The sequence below is a fragment of the Galeopterus variegatus genome, unplaced genomic scaffold (genome assembly GCF_000696425.1).
Source record: "Galeopterus variegatus unplaced genomic scaffold, G_variegatus-3.0.2 Scaffold5578, whole genome shotgun sequence".
Lineage (NCBI taxonomy): Eukaryota > Metazoa > Chordata > Mammalia > Dermoptera > Cynocephalidae > Galeopterus > Galeopterus variegatus.
This window is the reverse complement of record NW_007731689.1, coordinates 22,598-43,657: the sequence shown is the minus strand read 5'-3', so window position 1 is coordinate 43,657 and position 21,060 is coordinate 22,598. Positions and strand designations below refer to the sequence as shown.

At 43.5% G+C, this 21,060-nt stretch overlaps 1 protein-coding gene across 1 annotated transcript in view; it reads right to left on the bottom strand.

Moving 5' to 3' along the window:
• Positions 1-21,060, bottom strand: part of LOC103605084 (sorting nexin-30) — a gene marked incomplete at its 5' end in the record, with an annotated part of 53,824 nt that overhangs the window by 19,048 nt on the left and 13,716 nt on the right. Inside the window, 3 exons of the mRNA XM_008589666.1 lie at positions 4,414-4,500; positions 17,061-17,260; positions 18,705-18,900. Coding sequence (XP_008587888.1) covers positions 4,414-4,500; positions 17,061-17,260; positions 18,705-18,900 — 483 coding nt within the window. The remainder of the gene's footprint in view (positions 1-4,413; positions 4,501-17,060; positions 17,261-18,704; positions 18,901-21,060) is intronic.

Sequence of the window (21,060 nt, the reverse complement as noted above, 5' to 3'; positions counted from 1 at the left end):
CGCTTGGGAAGCGCGGCGGCGCTCCCGCCGAGGGTTCGGATCCCACATACAGACCGGCCGCTCACTGGCTGAGCGAGGTGCGGGAGCAACACCGAGGGTTGAGATCCCGTAGCCGGTCCTGGTCCGGTACGGGCGCGACACTGAGGGTTGCGATCCGTTGCCGGTCACGGAAAAAAGACAAAAAGGAAAAAAAAAAAGACAAGTTACCCAGACTAGTGAGAACATGAGGCCAGGGAGCCTCGGCAGCTCATCTGGGTGGTACGCGGGAGTCAAAAATAGCTGTTCCCTGTGCTCGAACCTGCTCCAGGGCTGCTGTGAGCTTCTGGCAGCCAGGAAGCCAGGGCACAGGTAAGATTTAATTCAGCCTGTTATTCATAACTTTCAGCAATTGCTTTGGAAAGAACTGTCCCATGTAGTGCTGAACATACATTAAATGACAAAACCAGCCTCTGGGAAAGCTTGTATTCCATGCTGAGCACATACAAATACTGACAGAACTATTTAAGTGACATCTTTAAAATGGAGGATCCTGTTTCCAAATTAGGCCAGCCGCAGAACTTGCTGGTTCTCCTTCCCTCCCTAGTCAGGAAAAGTGACTTCTAATTTTTTTTAGTATTATTTGACAAAAATTATATTGTTATTGTGACTTGTCAAAGTGTACAACGTGATGATTTGATATGCATATACATTGTGTAATGATTATCATAATCAAATTAATTAACACATCTATCACCATCTATGCTGTACATTAGATCCCTGGAATTTGTTCACCTTATAACTGAAAGTTTGTACCTTTTGATATTTTTAACATCTCCCCATTTCCCCCAACCACCAGCAACCACCCTTCTACTCTCTGTTTCAATGAGTTCAACTTTTTTAGATGCCACATTATAAATGACATTTGTCTTTCTGAGAAGTGACTTCTATATTTATATTTAGGGGCTAAATTGTTAGAAGAAAAATTTAAAACACATAAGCACAGTATTCCATGTCATCCCTGTAAATGAGATTGAGACATGGGCTCAGCAGATAGCCCCATGTTCCAGAGTGTCACAGGGATAGCTAGAAACTAGTCAACAGGACAGGCAGCTGGAAGACAATGGCTGCATCTCCATTGTGGCCTCTCTCGTGGCACACAGGGTGGCAAAATGCAGACAGCCTCATAGCAAGAGGAACAAAAGGAGGGTCCCAGCTGCAAACACTGGGCCAATCCTTGTCATCTGACTTTCCATAAAATGTATGCAGCCTCCGTGCTGTGGTATGGATCACCGTGGCTGAACCGCAAATCACACAACAAACATGTAGGGCATGCCTGGGTGTACAGCATGTCGGATGTAGAGACGCTTGGCATCAAAGAGGTCAGGCAGCTCATGAAGGTGCTTTGTGCCTCGTTTCCTCACCTGTGACATGGAGAAAGAACAATGCCTTCCCTCTGAGCCTCCAATGACTACCGTGTCAATCGTGTGAAGCAATTCATACAAAAAAGCATTAAAGAAAAGTGCCAAGATGTGCCATTTCTGAGGTTTGGGTTTCAAATTCCGAAAGCTGGCTCCTTTCCAGGTATGTCTTGGCACGGAAGCAAGAGCAAGAACCAAGGCAGAGGAAGAAAAAGAAAAAAAAACCCAACAGCACAGATGTCAAACTGCCTCCCTGAAACCTGGGTCCCTGCTATCATCTTTTCAGTAACATTCTCCACTCCAACTCTTCATTGAAAACAAATATACCTTCCAATTATAGTCATCCATCTGTATCCATAGGGAATTGGTTCTAGGACCACCACAAATACCAAAATCCACAGATACTCAAGTCTGATATAAAATGGCATAGTGGGCCGACCCCATGGCTCACTTGGGAGAGTGCGGCGCTGGGAGCGCAGCGGCACTCCCGCTGCGGGTTCGGATCCTACATAGGGATGGCCGGTGCGCTCACTGGCTGAGCGCGGTGCTGGGCGACACCAAGCCAAGGGTTGCGATCACCTTACCGGTCACCAAAAAAAAAAAAAAAAGGCATAGTCTTTGCATATAACCTATGCAATCTGCCCATATACTTTAAATCACTTTGTAATACCTAATACAGTATAAAAAGCTATGTAAATAGTTGTTATACTGCATTGATTTTTTAAAATTTGTATTGTTTGGGCCGGCCCTGTGGCTCACTCAGGTGAGGGTAGCACTGGTAGCGCCGAGGCCGCAGATTCGGATCCTATATTGGGATGGCCGGTGCGCTCACTGGTTGAGCGTGGTGCGGACCACACCGTGCGAAGGGTTGCGATCCCCTTACTGGTCAAAAAATAAAATAAAATAAATTTGTAATGTTTTTTATTGTTGTATCGTTATTTTTGTTTGTTTGTTTGTTTTCCAAATACTTTTCATCTGCTGTTGTTTGAATCCACTTATGTGGAATCCACAGATATGGAGACCAATTATACTGGTACAAACAAAAAAGAAGCAGAGTGACATAATGGTAAATGGCAAGATTCTAAAGTCAGTCTGCAGGGTGTAATTCTAGCTCTACCGGTTGCTAGCTGTGTCCTCCTGGGCCTTAGTTTGCTCATCTCTCAAATGGGAATAATAATGGTACCTAAACTTCATGGTTGTGGCACAGAATAAATGAGATTTCACATATTATACATATATATGGACATAACATATAAAGTGCTTAGCATGTTGTAAGTACTTGCATGTTGGCTATTACTCTCATTTGGGGTTTTTTTTGTTTTTTCTTTTTTTAAATTTATCCTTTTTTTCCACATTTTTTTTATAGGTTATGAATATTCATGGAGTACAAAGCAAATTGTCACCACTTGTGCCTAAGACGTGATGGCCAGATCCATACTGGCAGCATGTCCATTACCACAAATTGTGATTATACCCCAAGACCCCCACCCAATTATCCCCAACCTCCCTTCCCATCCCCCTTTCCCCACTCCACTTTGTATCCCTAAGTATGGTCTCTCCCTCTGCAAGTCCAACACACCACTGTGGTCTTTCTTTCCTTCCTTCTCTCTCTCTTAGCTCCCACTTATGAGTGAGGACATGTGGTATTTTTCCCTCTGTGCTTTGCCTACTTCACTCAACATAAGTTTCTCCAAGCTCATCCATGTTGTTGCAAATGGGAGAATTTCATTCTTTTTTATGGCAGAGTAGTATTACATGGTGTGTGTATGTGTGTGTGTGTATATATATATATATATATATATATATATACACACACACATTTTCCATTTTTCAAAGGAAGACATACAAATGGCCAACAGCTACATGAAAAAATGCCCAACATCACTAGTCATCAGGAAAATGCAAATTAAAACCACATTGAGATATCATCTCACCCCAGTGAGACTGTCTATAATCAAAACGACAAAGAATAACAAATGCTGGCAAGGGTGTGGAGCGAAGGGAATGTTCCTACACTGTTGGTGGGACTGTAAATTAGTACAAGCACTATGGAAAACAGTATGGAAGTTTCTCAAACAACTGCGGATAGATCTTCCATACAATCCAGCAATCCCACTGCTGGGTATATACGCAAAGGAATGGAAATCATCATGTCGAAGGGATACCTGCACTCCCATGTTCACCGCAGCTCTGTTCACAATAGCCAAGATATGGAACCAACCTGAATGTCCACTGATGGACGATTGGATAAGGAAAATGTGGTATATACTCTTGTTTTTAATCTGTCTTGAGGAAGAGAAAGGCAACCAACGAAACGACCAGTATAACAGACGAATTTTTACAATTGTGAAATTGTCCTCTATCTAGACCCCAAACGCTGGAGCCAGAAGGCAGCGCAGATGATCTAGATCAGTGCTTCTCAAACTCTATGGGGTAAAGGACCACTTTTTGTTGGCTTTTTCCCCAGTCCAACCAAGTTGTCGTCCTACCCTGCGTGACTAGCATGCCTCTTGCTCCACGTGCAAGTCTCCACACCAGTTCAATAACATTTATCTCAAATGTTCATCAAGATGTGTTGAACTGGTCCTGCAGCAACGTCAAATTGCTATAGAAGCTTCTAAGTGCTTATTCTCAGCTTCTGTACTTGTCACGGATCCGTAACAGTTTGTGGGCTGTCCGTGAACCACACTTTGAGAGTACTGATCTAGACTGTTCTTCCCCTCGCTCCGCAATGCCATCTTACAGAGCAAGGCACTGCCAGTGAATGGCAGAGCTGGAAGTGTTGAGATGAAAAAAATCCCAGAAAATAGCAGAGAACTCAACCCCAAGTGCACATTAGGAACTCTCAGAAATAATACACAGAAAGAAGCAAAGAGAGGAAAATAATAAGAAAGAAGCAAAGAGAGGAAAAAAATAGTCATGTGGCTCTAGGGACAGGAATTTACTTAGCACCCATGCGGGAGATGACAGCTTTCAGCCCTCAGCAGCTCATCCCTTCCCATGTGGCTTCCCTGACCTTGGGGCGGTCTTCCTTTCTCAGAGCCACAGCTTCCAGTTTGGCTTCGTACTCCGCTTGAACTTGGTCCCTCTTCTTCAATACGCTCTGTGGAAGGCAGAGAGGAGAAGCATGTAACACAGAGTTCATAAAGGGGCCTCCACCCCCCACGCCCCATGCCTCTGCAAATTGTGGCCCAGCCACGTGCTCCTAGGACTCTGGGCCGTGGCTTAGAAGCTGCAGCATGACGCATGTCATGGACTCTGGAAGAAGCAGGGGAAAAGGAGGACAGAAAGGAGAACCATTCCTGGAAATTGAGCTTTCTAGTGTGGGAACTTCAACCAGATGTTGAAAGTGGAAAAATTCCAGGGAAGGGCAAGGTGGGGAATGGTGTCCACCCATTGCCACAATGATGGGAAGACTCTCGGCCTCACCACATGCAGAAAGAACTCAGCTGTGTGGAAATGTGGAGCTTAGCAGGTTATAATGTAGACACTCTCTGAATTCTTAACGTAAAGTCTAAGTCAAGAGAGTTCCTGACTCTTTAATTCATTGCATTGATCCCGGGTGGACTGATTTGCCCATTGACCCATTAGCCACTTATTTGTCCTCTACTCTAGGCCAGGGATGCAAAAAATAAAGACTTACAGTGCCTATCTGAAGGGTCAGTCTAGGGAAGGTGCAGACACAGTAGGAGACTGTATGTGCTACAAGAGCTATGCATGTGCAAGTCCAGATTCCTGGAATGATGCGGCAAGCCTGCCAGAGGGAGTGGTAAACGGGCCCACAAAGAGCCAGCCTGGATGGTACTAGAGGGCAGCAAGCCAGGCCCCAAGGGTACAAAATGTGAGGAGACACTCACTCTTAGGCCCCTGTGATACAAGGTCAGCACCTGGGAGTAGGTGGCTCCTTAAATCTGTGCCCTGGGCTCACCTCCCTGCCTCACCTAGTCTTAGCTCTGCCACCAAGACCCCACCAAGCAAAACAGAAAAACTTGCAGTAGACATTCTAGAAAAGTATATGTTTTCATTAAAGGTTGTTTTGTTTTGTTTTGTTTTGTTTTTCCTTCTTCTTTTAGTAGAGTCACAAGTGGGAAACTAATAGTGATAAGAACATTCTTTCTCACTACCTCGGAAGTCACAAATTGCTATGAAAGTTTCTAATCATGCCCTTCCCCCATAGGAGGCTTCCGGCAGAGGTGAATCGAGTCAGGACAGGAAGGAGCCACCTCTTGGCTAAGCAAGTGGGCACCTTGTGGCCCCGTCAACATGCTAAAAGGTGATGAGTGACTGAATAGTTGAGAGAGCTCTGAAGTCAACATTTTAATGGAATGTGCCAACACTGGCAACCTCAAGTCTCTGCCTGATGTAAGAATTTACTTTGAGAAGTGTTTCACCATGGAAAAAATATGAAGTAAAAATTGCAATAGCTTATTTTTCATTGTTTGCCACTCATCTTTTTCTTAAGTGCTCTAACATTCTGTCCCCACACTCATTAACCTTTGAATAGGAATGTTTAGGGTGCTGTTTAATGGGACTGCCTGCTATGAGGGAAACGTTCTATAATCTGCATTGTCTAACACAGTAGCCACTAGCCCCACATGCCTACTGAGCACTTGAAATGGAGCTAATGTGACTAATAAACTGGGTTCAGACTTTTATTTAACTTTACTAATTTGAATTTTGACTTAAGTAGCCAGATATGGCTATTGGCTACCACACTGGATGACATAAATCTATAAAGAAAAAAAAATCAGAGGCCCTTTCTGGATTTCATAGAGGCCAGAAAATAAATCTACTGGTCTGGCGCCAGCAGTAGTAAAAATCATAATCTCCACCCAAATAAAATAAACACACCATGCTATCCACGGAGATGTGAACATGGTTTCCCAAGGAGCAATGTAACAGCAAGGAAGGGGGCCGACTGGAGTTCTTGTTACTGGTGTGTACTTCCTTCCACAGAATGCCTCACATCTTACTGGAAAAAACACACGTATCCAGACTAGCACTTCTAGGAACAAGGATGAGTTGTTCAGTGTGGCAGCAACCTCACAACCAAAGCTGGCAACGCTCTTAGGATGCCTCGGAATACAGTCAGCACAGTTTGGGGCTTCCTGTCCCTCGTTCTGCTCCAGATCGCTCTGCTGAGGTTGCCAAGATACCTGCAGGGAGAGCTGGGGAGAGAGCTGCATCAACCCCACGCAGCTACAACCGTCCAAACGCACCTCCTCTCCCCACCCTCAGAACAGGCAAGGGAGCCTGTAGATCCAGCCATACACCTCCCTCCAGAAAGCCTGGGCTTTCCCTGGCCCAGAGGAGAGGAAGGGCCTCTATCTCCTCATCCACTGCTCCCCCAGCCTCACCTGGAGCAGCTAGAATGCTGCCCTCTCATGCAGGCTGACCAGAGGATCTGTGCTAACATCCCTGCATCACTGGGCAGCATGAAAGGCACGCAACAACCCTGCAGAGGTGAAAGGGCATTACCCCTATGTTATAGACAAGAAGACTAAAGTACGTGGCGGGACCAGTTCGAGGCCACACCGCTGGCTTGTAGTATAGCAGTGATTCATTCAGACTCCTGCTACATTCCAGCTTACAGTTTCACAGTCTGACTGTGCTCAAATCATGCTAAAGGTTGGGAAATGTGTTCTGAATCAAGACAAAGTATTTAAGACTGCTGTCCTTGGTGGGAGCCCTTTTGCACACTCTGTTGGTGATGGTCTGAGAGGACTGGCCTCCCTCTGCAACCACACAGGTTCTGCTGACAAAAACAGTCAAACCAGCCTGTGTCTGTTAGATGGAGCCCGAGCCTGCCATGGGGTGAAAGGGCCGAGAGACCAGGTCAGGTCTACAGAGAGGTCCCTCCATCACTGAGCGACAAGCAGAAGATACTCATCTGCTGAGCTCCTCACAGAACTCCATTGGGATCTCTGTTTCTACTGCAAATGACAAACCAAAAAGGTGATGTGCATGGAGACACTTTCCTCCTCACACTGTGCGTCCCTCTGCCCTCCTCTATAGAGCTGTCCTCACCCCGCTTCTGCCCTGCCTTAAAGCTCCTTCATCCATTCATCCAGGTGCAGAAAGCAAAACACACAAACCCTCTGCCTTCATGAGGCTTCCGTTCTGGAGGAGAGGCAGACGATAAACAAGTAAAATACATGCCACATAAGGGAGCTCTAGGTGGTAGGAGGAGAAATAGAACAGGAAAGGAGGGAATGAAGTGCCGAGGGTTTAGAGGAGGGAGAAACTGTACCCAGGGTGCCCAGGGAGGGCCGCCCCCCTGGAAGGAGACTTTTAATTAGAGACATGGAATAAATTTCTCTCGGCCACTATTTTTTTTTTCATGTAGAGCACTTCATCATTTCAATCCTAGTAATCTATAACTTCACTACCTTTCTTTTCAAATGAAGAGAGGACAAATGACTCAGTTTCTTTAACAAACAAATTGCAAGGAAAAACAGGAGTTTAAAATATTTAAGAAACATGTCAACCAATCTATGGATTTTATCTGGATTCTGATTTGGGGGAAAAAAACTATAAAAACTGTTTGAGATAACTGGGGAAATTTGAACACTAACTTGATACTTGAACATAATAAGACTTTTTTTTTTTTTTTAGTGTTGATAAGGTGGTTCTTTTTCTTTTTTCAAATAATGCTTGTATCTTAGAGATATGTGCTAAATATTTTTGTATGAAATGATACTTGTATGATGTCTGGGATTTGCTTTAAAATAATCCAGGGAGTGGGATGCGAGCAGGTGGGAGGGAGAATAAGGCGGTCACGAAGCGCGACTGTTGAAGTTGGCTGGGCACATGTGGGTTTGTCAGACTTTCACTCTACTTTGGGATACGTTTGAATTTTTCTGTAACAAAAAGGTTAAGTAATGGAAACATAATATCTGCCATCCAGAATGCTTATAACAAACTAACAGACGCCATTAGGAGGTCTATAATTATGTCATTCGTGAAATATTTATTACAAACAGCCTTTATCCTACAATGACAAAAGTGCCTGGAAGAGTTAGATCCCAGATGCATCCTGTGGTTCGGTTCTCAACATCTAAACTGGATTTTCCCCAAGAAAATACCACAATGGTCAGTATCTACAGGAAATCTCAGCATCCCTTCCTCACCCCCAGAGATCATGTCATTTCTTCCCCTGGAGAGGCTGTGGGCTCACAAACTGTGGGAGGGGGAAGAGGTAGCCCCAAACCAGCCCTGACGTCGTAGGTCAGCAGCTACCAAAAAGCCTCCTCAAGTCTGGAAAGTTTTTAAGCTTCAGATCTTTTTGTAAGAGGGACATTAGGATGCTGGCTGGGAAAGTAGAGATAATGAGCAGAAACAGCTCAGCCACACAGAGCAAACTGCAGAACAGAACGGTCCACATCCTGCTATGCCAAGGGCTGACAACCCAAAAGCCCCAAGAGAAACTTGTGTAGAATAATGGGTGTTCGGTAACAAAGAAAAAAATTTTCTTTGAAATCAAATAAGAGTAAAAATAAAACACCCAACATAGCCCTGTGGCCCATTTTAAGGTGGCCCTGTAGGACAGCATTTTCATGTGGGCAGGAAAATAAGTGACCTGGCCCAGTGGTATCACAATTTCTGATTAAATGATTGAGTTCAGGTTGTCCTTTTCAACGTGATCCTTTTTTCACATTTAATTTCATTAAGATCAAGACCACCTGTGAGTTAAATGTTCTACAGCAATGTTAGTGATATTGAAACCACGTATTTCCCCTTGATTTTAAAAGATATTTGTTACAGAAAAATTGGAAAATAAAGAAAAACATAAACGAGGGGGAAAAGGAAGTCATTTTAATCTCTTTTCTCAGACACAACCAGTGACATATTATGGCGTCACTTCTAGCCTTCTCCCTTGTGTGATTTCTTTGATGCTTCTCATTTCTGTTTTCTCTTCCTGCACTCTCTCCTCTTATTCAGATGTTGCCCCTTATGCTCTGGGTCCTCAAATTTTTGTGTTCTTCTCTCCATTCTCCATCTGTCGTTTTGTTTCACTTAACTTCTTATTCTAACTCTTTTATTGAAATTTTTTCATTCATATCATGATTTTAATTTCCAAGAGCTCTTTATTCTCTGAATTTTTAAAAATTCTTGGTTTATGGCTGTGACATCTTCTGTTTCTGAAGATAATAGTGATTTTTTTTTTTCCTGGAAATTTTCTACTCAGTGATGTTTCATTCAATACTTCTTTTTACTTTTGATATTCACATTAGAATCTCCCCTTAAATATTTAATGACTTGTGTCTACCCCACTCATCCAAGAGGGAAATACTCAAGAAACTGAAAGCTCTACAAAGACAGCTAGTTGGTGATTCTCTATACAGGACTCTGGAGGGTCCTTTCATTGAGCCCCACAGCCAATTATCAGTATCTTCAGGTCTTTTCACCTGGCCTGTTCAGATTTTCCAGAAAAGGCTCTTCTAATCCTTGCATGGAAGATATAAGGCTGAGAGCCAAGCAGGACCAGTCTCAACACACAGTAACATTTTACCCTCAACTGTACCTGGTGACCCTTGCTCTGCAGACCCTCTACTTTATCCCTCTGGAGAATATACCCCCAGTTCTGCTGGAGTGGAGGAGCAGCAGCCGACCCTGTGTGAGGAGAGGACCAGCAGTTCTAGCCGATTCTTAAACAGACTGCCCACTTGTCCTTCTCCTCAACTCCAGCTCTCCCTCAGTCCCAGAGGGGCTTAGTGCTGCCAATTCTTGACCTTTTGGGAGGGTTCCACAGTGTAAACCAGGTGGCTTCTCAGTTTTTTCCCCACAGTCATCTAAGTCACTTATCACCTCTCAATTTGCTTTCTAGTTCCCAAAATTATATTGCTATACTCTCCTCGCCTGTTGTTCTTTGTCTTTGTGGACTTAGACCTTTATTTTAAAAGTCTTTTGATGAGGTTTCATGAAGAAGAGGAAGTTTAAATATGTATTCACTCTGCCATCACTGGGAATCTCAGAGTTTACATTTTTATATTTCTCTAATCTTTTAAAACCTTTGAGATCATCTTGTACATTTCACATCCTGCTTCTTCATATTTCCACCTTAACTGCAAGAACTAGACCCTCAATGTGTAATAACTTTGGGTCAGGAAGGGGGACATTTTTTCCCCAACAACTAAATCTTCCAGAAAAATCTTTATTTCGGTTTTTGAAAGTCACTTGATAAACTGAAAATTACTCTATCATCAATAATTAAGGTCAGCTAAGTTCCCACGGCCCTGGGAGGTCAGCATGTAGCAGCGGTCACATCCCCACGTCCTGGAACATTGCTGAACAGTTCACTTTAGGCCTAGACCCAAACAGTGTCGGCTCATAGAGCTATAAGACTAAAGAAGGTTGAAATGGACAATATGACTGAGCTTGGTTGGTTAGAGCATGGTGAGGATAACACCAAGGGGCAGGGTTTGATCCCTGTACCGGCCAGCCATCAATAAAAAATTAAATAACTCTAAAAAAACGTTTAAGTGGGCATGGTGATACTTGTGGGTTTAGCATTTGTTCAAAGAGCAAGATGTAACCATTAACCTGTCACTAACTCATGCCATGCTGGACAACCAATGTAAAGCCTGATTAAGGAGTTGGTCCCTGTCCTCTCCTTCTGCCTCCCCTTTTTGTGATTATAAAAATACTGAAGCTCTGTTTGTAACCTCGGAGCACTTCCCAAGGTAGCTTGGAGGTATCTTACAGGGCCGTTGTCACTCATATGGACTCAAATAAACTCTTTGTTGTTTAAGCCGTGCCTCAGTTTCCCTCCTCAGGTCGACACACTGAAATAGCCAACCTAAAGCATAAACTGGTCACTTCCCTGTGCTTTGACTCATCAGCTCCACCTTGTGGTCCCCGAGGGAAAAAAGACTGAAGAAACCATCTGACAAATAATTGGCATTTTAAAAGAACTATCCCAGAATGTTGCTGAAGGTATCTACAGCTCAAAGACAAACTTTGTCTTTAAACCAAAACTTCTGCATCCATATCTGGAACCTGTAATCACAATCACCAACAACTTCCATATTATTAAATCTAACGTTCCCTGTTTATCAGGCCCCTTCTCCTTAAAATATTTTTCTTGGCTTCACTGAGGCAACGCTCTACGTTTTTTTCTCCTACCACACTAATCACTCCTTCTCATATTAGATAACAGACCACTAAATATTTTCATGCCTTGGGGCCTGGACTCTCTACGCACCAAATCTCATCTCCCCAGATGATCGCCCTTGTCTCACAGATTTAAATATCATCTATATGCAAATGACTCCCAAATGTCTACTCTCACGCTGAACTAAACTCATAACCATCTGCATTTTAAAATCAACATGGCACAAATAACTTGATTGCCAACTACCTAATCTGTTCTCCCTAGACATCCCCATAAAATAAATAGCCCCATGACGCCGTCAGCTGCTAAGGCAAAAATCCTCAACTGCCCCCCTTTCTTACCTCACATTACTACAGCAGTAAGCCTAGGTGGCTCTTCATCAAAAATATACCCCAAGTCCAGTCACTTTTCTACCACCACTGTCCAAGTGCCACCATCTTAGTTATCTGCCCCTTGGCTCCTGTGACAGCCTCCTAAAAGTAAAAATCTCACCCTGTCATTCTCCTTCATAAGACCAAATGGCTTCTCTTCTATTCCTTAAAATAAAATCCGGACTCCTACCAACCACTGGCCTTTTTTTTTTAAAGACGACAGATAAGGGGATCTTAACCCTTGACTTGGGAGAGCGTGGTGCTGACAATACCACGTGAGCCAACCGGCCATCCCTACATAGGGATCCGAACCCGTGGCCTTGATGTTATCAGCACCACACTCTCCCAAGTGAGCCACGGGCCCACCCCTCAACCATGGCCTTTAAAATGCTACTATGTGACCTGGCTCCAACCTGTCTCTATGACCTCACCTCCTGTCTCTTGCTCCCTTGCTCACTAGGCTCCACGCACACTGGCCTTTCTTTTTTTTTTTTTTTTTTTTCCTTTTTGTCCTTTTTTTTTACTGACCGGTAACGGGATCGCAACCCTTGGTGTCGCGCCTGTACCGGGGACCGGCAACGGGATCGCAACCCTTGGTGTTGCACCCGCACTGTGCTCAGCCAGTGAGCGGGAACCGGTCTCCACATGGGATCTGAACCCTCGGTGGGAGCGCCGCCGTGCTCCCAAGCGGCGCACTCTCCAGTGCACCACCGGGCCGGCCCCACACTGGCCTTTCTGATCTTCAAAGATACCAAGCTCATTTCTGCTTTAGCACCTTTGCATTGGCTATTCCCTCTGCCTAAAATGCTTGATCCTCCCATCCTTGCACAGCTAACTCTTACACATCATTAGAGTCTCTAGCTGAAGCCACTTTCTCCATGTGGCTTTTCCTTACATTTTGGAGGATGGGCCAGTATGGGGATTCAAACTCTCGACCTTGGTGTTACAACACCACACTCTAACCAACTGAGCTAACCAGCCAGCCCACAACCTACCCTTACTTCAGACCCTCACCCTGCCCCAGTCATTCACCAAGACCTCTGAGATAAGCACGTTTGTTGAGTTACAGATAAACCTATCTCTTAAAAATAACAAGATGCATGACACACAATAATTATATATCTTTAAATGTTCCAAATTCACCAAATTGTCAAATTTGATTAAATATTTGCCAACCACCTTCAATGGAAAAGGTGGTGTGGGAAATAAGATGGCCCTGTCCTAACCTCCTCAAATAAAGTTTCTCCAACTCCTGACTGGGTCATAATGACACCAATACTCAAAAGGCACTGCCAGAAATTTGGTAAGGACTCTAAGACGGTCTCCCTCAGCCCATCGCTACCCTAATTATACTTTACACATACTGTCTATAGGATGTGAAAAGGGCTCACATGCAGATGTCTGCAGGGTGTTCAACTTGAGTCCTGGGCCTGAAGGCAACTTCGGCACCCTTCTCTCAGCACTGTGCATTGCCTCTCCACGTGTCCTTAGAATAGGAGTCTTCAACCATCTTTCCAGTACAAACTGTTCTCAATGTTCAGTTTCTTACCAACTGCTTCATTTGTTTCATGTGGCCAGATAAGGACCCCACTTTTTTTTTTTTCCTTTTTGTCTTTTTTCGTGACCAGCAATGGATCGCAACCCTCAGTGTCACGCCCCTACCAGACCGGGACCGGCAACAGGATCGCAACCCTTGGTGTTGCACCCGCACCTAGCTCAGCCAGTGAGCGGCCGGTCTGTATGTGGGATCCGAATCCTCGGCGGGAGCGTCACCACGCTCCCAAGTGGCGCACTGTAGCAGTGCGCCACCGGGCCGGCCCAAGGACCCCCCTTTTTCTATGCATTCTCTCTCCCTCCAGAGGGAATGGAATGTACTCAGCCACAATTGTCCTTAAAGAGAAACAATCTGAGACCTGCCTTGAAAAAGAACTCACCTACTTTTCCTTTTGGCAAGTAGTAAACACACCAGTATAAGGTGACTGGTCATTAGGGAGTATAGTCTGTGACCCTGGAACAGAGAAAGTATTTACCCACAGCATTTTGTTTCTTCATCTATAAAATGAGCAGATTAGACAAGATGATCCCTTTTAAACTCGGAGAGGAACCCCAACCATAGCCCCATTAGGAGAGGGCTTCAGTGAGCCCCAGCGTTTTCCCTATCCAGAGATCAACCAATCCTCAACTACTTCAATTTCCTAAGGCACAAGCCATTGACTCTAAGATGAGGACAAAAACTCATTTTGGTTCACCCAAGGCCATGATAAAAGTAGACTGACAAACCATCACCACAACAGCAACTCCCCAGCAAAACAAAACCAGGACGCTCTCAGTTCTGAAGACCATCGCAGCTGATGAGGAACGTGTCAGAACCAGGCTTTTGGCAAGTCTTCTGCTCCATTTTTACTTTTTATACTGAATAGCAAAGTTTGTCCCACTCATATCTCAAAAATCAGAAAGCTATTTTGGAAGTGGTATTATATGACTCTCTCAGAGGAATAAAATATCGTTAAAAATTCTTAATGAGGGCCGGCCCGTGGCTCACTCGGGAGAGTGCGGTGCTGATAATACCAAGGCCACGGGTTCGGATCCCATATAGGGATGGCCGGTTAGCTCACTGGGTGAGCGTGGTGCTGACAACACCAAGTCAAGGGTTAAGATCCCCTTACCGGTCATCTTTTAAAAAAAAAAAAAAAAATTCTTAATGAGCAGCAATGTTAAAAGGTAGGGGAGCCACTAAGACACCTATCACTCTCCTGATTATCTCTGGTCTTGACCACACAGACCCTGACAATCCCACAAGCAGTCTTGGCTCTGCCATCAAGTCACGGCCGTCTAGCCTAGAGCACTCTGCAGAGATGTTTTCCCATTGGAAAGAGGGGGAGCAGGTGGCCTTGTTTCTTACTACTGGGCTTAGCTCCGCTCACCATGGGGCACAGCTCAAGTTTCAGAGCCTGACGGGTAACATTTCCTCTTTACCAAGCCCTTTCCCAGACAATATTGTGTACAATCCCACTCTCCCAGCCTGATTAACCTGATTGATATTTTTTCAGGCTCAGTAAACAAGAAACTCAATACATATGCCTCACACATGGGGTGAAGAAAGAGCAAACAACTATTTCTTTGATGTATAATTTCAATTACTCACACAAGCTTATGTCTCACAGTGTAATAATGTTTTAATAAAGATGCCAGATAAATTCATGCTAAATAACAATTTAAAATCCTGCTTCAAAAACAAATATATGGTAAGCACTAGCATACTTGCCATGTGCAAGAACAAAGTGCTTTGTATTGTAATATCCCAGTGTCACGTATGCATTGGATTTTTAGTCTGGTGAGGTTAGGGAGCATTTTGATGAAGGGTATGTCATAAGACATAAGAAGGAAATCCAGAGACACCCCAGGGATTGTAAAAACTTATTTTTGTTTACAAAAACAGATGCTATTAACTTCATAAGTAAAGTGGAATATTCCAGTTCATTCTAAGCAAGTCAGGATGCCCTTCTATACTTGTTTAAGCCACAGGATTAAAAATGCAATGTGTACACCTCAATTTTTGAAAAAGGCAATGTGATAGAGGAGAAAGAGCTGCAAATTTGGAGCCACAAGTTTTGGTTTGCAGCCTCAGTTCCAAAAATTACCAACAAAGCTGCCTCAGAGTAATGATCTCACAACTGGGCTTAATGCTATCAGCACCACCACCACCATCACCATTATTTTCACCTTACAGATAAAGAAATTCATACCATTTCTCTGATCACTGTAAGATCCAGACACAATCCTGGGTTTTTTTTGGGGGGGGGGGGGTTGTTTTTTTGGCAGCTAGCCAGTACGGGGATCCAAAACCAACACCATGCTCTAACTAAGCAAGCTAACTGGCGAGCCCCACAATCCTGTCTTTGAAAGTGTTTTACTAGCAACTTTATAGAGGATCCATGAGACTGTGATTCATTCTACCGGGAAACAGCTCCATTTTCTACTGTCCGCACTTTAATATATACATCAAGAGCCTTAAAACATTTGTTTCTGATGAAATGAAAAGGAACAAAGCTAATGGATATATGGGAGTTTGTATTACTATTCTCTCTGTTTTTGTATATGCTTGAAATATTCCATAATAAAGTTTTTATAAATAGTTGATTCATTATTTTTTACTCCCCTTTTCAAGCTGTAGAATATTTTCATAGTTCTACGACTTTTCTGGTTTTTCATTTTTACAACCCAATGTTGACTGATGGGTTTCTCTCTAGAGATTCGAGTCAGTCCCTACCCAGGTCTTTCTTAATGGGATGCTCTAGATCTGCTCCAAAGACAGATTAATAATTCAGAGACTCCTTTGGAAAATAGGAAGTGTGCTACTTAGGGGTGGGGATGTTCAGCACTGAGCCACATATCTTTTTCTGTTGGGCAGGAAGGTGGGCCCTTTTTTCTAACTGATGCCACCATCGTAGGAGTCCCCTGAAGCTATGTTCTCCAGCCGGTCTATGTGCAGGCTGGGGAAGTTTCCAGTGTGGGCACTAAAGCATTTCATCCTCACTCCATAATTTCCTTCCTTCACTTTTCCCTGTTCTCTTATCAGTCAGATGCTGAAACTTTGGGATTAATCTTCTGTGTTTCTTATCTTTCTTACACATTTTCAGTACTTTTGAATTTGGTTCTACTTTCCTACTTTTGTTTGTCTTACTTTCCTCAACCTTATCTTCCAACTTTACTATTCAATCTTATTTTAGCCATTGTATTTTAAGTTCCAGGAGCACTAATTATCTAAAATTATCTTTTTCCCTAGCATCCTCTTCTTCTTTAGTAGACATCATATCTCCTTGAACTCTCAGAAAAGACTAATAAGAATTTCTTCCAAACTATTTTTTCATTTAATTCACATACACAGGTCAGCAGGTATTCTCTTTACATGTTTGTGACGTCAGTCCACATGTCTGGTCCTGCCCACCCAGGAAGAAGGAAACTTGCACCACATGCAAATAGAAAATAATACATTACTTTGTTTTCTTTTTTTGTTTGTTTGTTTGTTTTGCAGCTGGCCAGCTTGGGGATCCAAACCCTTGACCTCGGTGTTATAACACCATACTCTAACCAACTGAGCTAACTGGCCAGCCCTACTTTTTCATAATGATTGTTACAAAAAAAGTACCTACATGCACAAGAAGCAAGCCAGCTTACCTTCATGGAGTCAGCATATAAAATATATTCCCTGAGCACAGGTAGGAAGTCTTCTGTCATGTCATCCGTCAGCTCTTCCAAGGCTGTAGAGCAGTTCCCAATGCAAGCTGACACGCCCTCCAAGGGCTCAGCCAGCTCACCCTCTAATGCACTCCATGTGGAGTACACAGGCCCATACTCTCTCAGCTCTACAAGGTACTCTGCAGGAGGAAGAGGGATTAATTAAGATCTGCCTGGGTAGCAATTGCTTGTGCTACTGATTCATAATCACCATAGCCGAGAGCAGTCTATATTAAAACTTGTTTCCTTGATCATTCACTCACCTGAGCATGCTCTCCTTTAAACACACTGTTTCTCATGTAATTCTTTAAACTTCTAAAAGCTAATGTTACAGCTAACATCCTAAGATCAATCCATTTCACCCCATAATGGGAATGTCATGTCTCTGGATAACAGGGATGACAATGCCTTCTGGGGGAAAGTGGTAGGAGCTATAGGCACCAAACATCTTCAGAAATAACAACTTGCCTCCCATACTGGGAAGCAGTATGTTAGCAGGCAACGTGGGTAGAGTTTCATATAGGTTTGGGGAATGTTTTTAAAGGAAAAAAATCCAGTCACAATGGAAAAGCAATGAAATTTTAGGAAACATTTTGATACAGGAGATGTGGTCTTACATAGGTAGACTCACTCACTCACTCACTCAGTGGTCATCCCAACATGTTGGTCCCATCAGAATTTACTCACATGCTCCTTAGGTGTGGATGGTACCCAAAGCTATCTCCAAAATCTGTACAAGATACCATCAGTGGGTAAAGGAGAGGGAACAAGCACAGGGAACACGGAATAATGTTGATTTTTACACCCTACAAAGAAAATGTGGCCCATCATTTGTCACCAGGATTCTTGCCATTACAACAGATTGTCATTGCCATGGTTTAGTAACCAATGAATGGCAACTGCTGGAGAATCTTCTTCAATGTGTTGCATGTGCCAGCATGATCATTAACATTGCTCATGTCTGTCTGGCCTACACGTGTGTAAGGAGGCAAAAGACCCCAATGTTCTGGGATATGGCAAAGCAGGTGGCCACGAGAGGGGTGGGAAGGAAGCAGTGACTACAACCAGGTAGGATCAACAGAGGCCTTGGCAACTTCCCAGCTCAGGAGGAGTGGGTTTGAAAAGAAGCTGGGGTGGACCAGGTGGGTCAATTTCAAGTCTGAAGGCTTACGGGTCATCACCTTAACAAACACAGGTCACCATGCTGTCCTTTCAAACCGTCTTTCTGCCAGAAAAGATACCTACGTTTGTTTTTGAAATTATCATTGCTATGGATGAAGAGTCATTGCCATGTCTCCACTTTTAAAATTGACCTTAAGAGAGATGAAAGAGGAAAAGCCTAGAGGCTCAGAAGTGATGGTTTGGCCTGGTAACAGCAAACACAAAGCTGAGATGTGGGACAAGGGATGGAGTGCACAATTACACTCTAGGCCAACTAGCCCCTCCTCGCTTGTATTTATTTGTTTCATTAGTAACATATGGCCTAGTTCCGACACTCCAGCATTTTTGCCGTTTGATTCTGCTTAGCACACATGAATGCCATTTCTGCCAATGTGCCGATCAAGATCTCAACAAACAGCTCACCTATTTCTTCTTTGATGATCCGCTGGGCTATTCGATCAATGGTCCCCAGTTTGAGTGCAAACGTATCTAAGTATTCACCGATGGCTGCGAATTCAAGAGGCCGGCTCCTCAGCTTGTAGCCGCTGGTGACATGCTTTACCGACTCGCCCACTCTGGTCAGCAATGTTATCCCCTGCTTCTTGTAGGCGTTCAGGTCCTGGGGACAACACAGGAACAAACTCTCACACAGCCAGCACTAAGTAAACCAACTCCTACAGGCAGCTTCTTTTTGGTGATGAAGGACTCAGAAAACAAGAAGCTGACATAGAGGCCCTAATCACACACACAGAAGTATCCCCTCTCCTTGGCATCATACCCACCAGATGCACACTCACACACATTTACACCAGATGCACACACATGTTTATACCCAGACGCACACTCACACGTTTACACCCAAATCCCTTTCAACAGAGCTGGGCTCCAATCTCTCTCATCAGGTTCACTCACCAGAGCACATGGTCCTTGAGACACAACACTGCTGCTAAGAGAATTTTTATAACTTCAGACTAAAAATAAATAAAAAGTGTCCCTTTCTGTCATGCAAAATAACCTATGTCATCTTTAGGAGCAAAACTGAAGAGCTGAGATTGTGAGATTCATGCCACTCATTTTTTTACACCCAAACTAAAGCCACATAAGGAATCTGAGAGTAAAGGGTAGAAAGCAGGAAGTGGCTACAAAAAAAGCTGCGGCAGACAACTGAGGCCAAGGACAGATGCTGTAAATGACAAAACATTTTAACCCTAAGTTTCCTGTAGGTCAAGGCAAAAAAGTATGATGTTATGTGTATTTTACCACAATTAAAAAGCTTTTAAAAATTTTTTTAAAAGAAAAGGTAAGGCTATTTAGTGCATTTAGTTCAGCAAGTAATACTGAACTAGGGCTAGAACTTGTTCTGTTTAAAGTCACCTCTCGTATTCACGCATGTGAAGTTAGGTTTTGATTGAGATACTGAAGGACTTTATATGTTTTTTAAAATCATTTTCATAAGGCTTGCCCCACAGATAGATAAATAGCTCTCTCTCTCACTCACACACACACACACGCACACACAGAGCTTTCCTACTTATTCTTCATACAGATTCGTAATGACCAGAGGTCCAAGCTTTTCCCCTCTTTTCTTTTTTGTTCAATGCAGATGACTGAGCTTGAGAACCTTCTGAAAATGGACCTGTAACTAGGGTGAGAAAGTGAGCTGTACTTCTAGAGAACAGGATGGTTTTTCCTTTGACTATATATTGAAAGAACTATACCAGAGGATAGGTTCGCCAGGAAATATTTTTTAAAAAGTGCACAAGTTCAACCTGTGGGAGAAAAGTCCTCTGTGATAAAGAGATAATGAATGGAAATGTCAGCAACAAGCTTACCTGCCAACTGAGGTTAAAAAACAAAGCAAAACTGAAAGACTTCCTCATGTGGTTTCCACTGAGTAGAGAATGGAACCCTCTCTAAAGCCTTTAATATCAACTGATGTTATCTACAAATACTTCTCAATTTTGCAATTTTGAAAAAGAAAACTGGAAAGTACCTGGACCTCAGTAGCCTTGCCAACACGGAATGTGTTACGTATAACCTGAATATGGAAATATGATACCTGAAACTAAACAGACGGGGCTGGAAGGAAGCGGAGACTCTGAGCATATGACCCCATTTCTGCAGACAATGAGCATGAAGCACCTCAGGTTTTCTGGCGAGTTCTGCCAACAGGGAAGTGCGGAGAAAAGCCAGTGAACAATCAAATTGAGTTTGAATACACAGCATCTGGCAACTGTGTAGGAATTTCTCTGGCAGACATGTGGAAAATGCCCACCTGATAGAAACGTGGTTGCAGGCAAGTAACGGTCAGGCAGTCCAATCAGAGGGAAAGTGTGGCCTCAGGAGCCACAAAGACCCAATTTCAAATCCTAGCGATGCCACAAGAACAAGTACAAACTCCCTGAACTTCAGTTTCCTTGTCTGTAAAATGAGTCTATGAATAATCTCTTAGAGGGTTCCTGTGTTTTTTCCCTTCTGCATCCATTGCTGGTCAGACTGGCCTCCCCCATAACATTACCAAAAGGTGTTTAACATCTATCTCTGCTTTTGGCAAGTGAAAATATTCTAACTTCCTCTGCTGCTTTAAGTATGGGCGAGGAGGGTGTTCTCCCAAATTCTAACAGAAACCAAGCTAATGCAAATGGACATGAAAAGAACAGGGCAATTTTATCACACCTGATGTAGTAGACCATTCACGATGGTGGCTTGTGAGAAATCAAAACGGCTTCTAAGAGAGCCCTAAGAATGACAGTTCAGGGGTGGAATATGCAAAAATCTG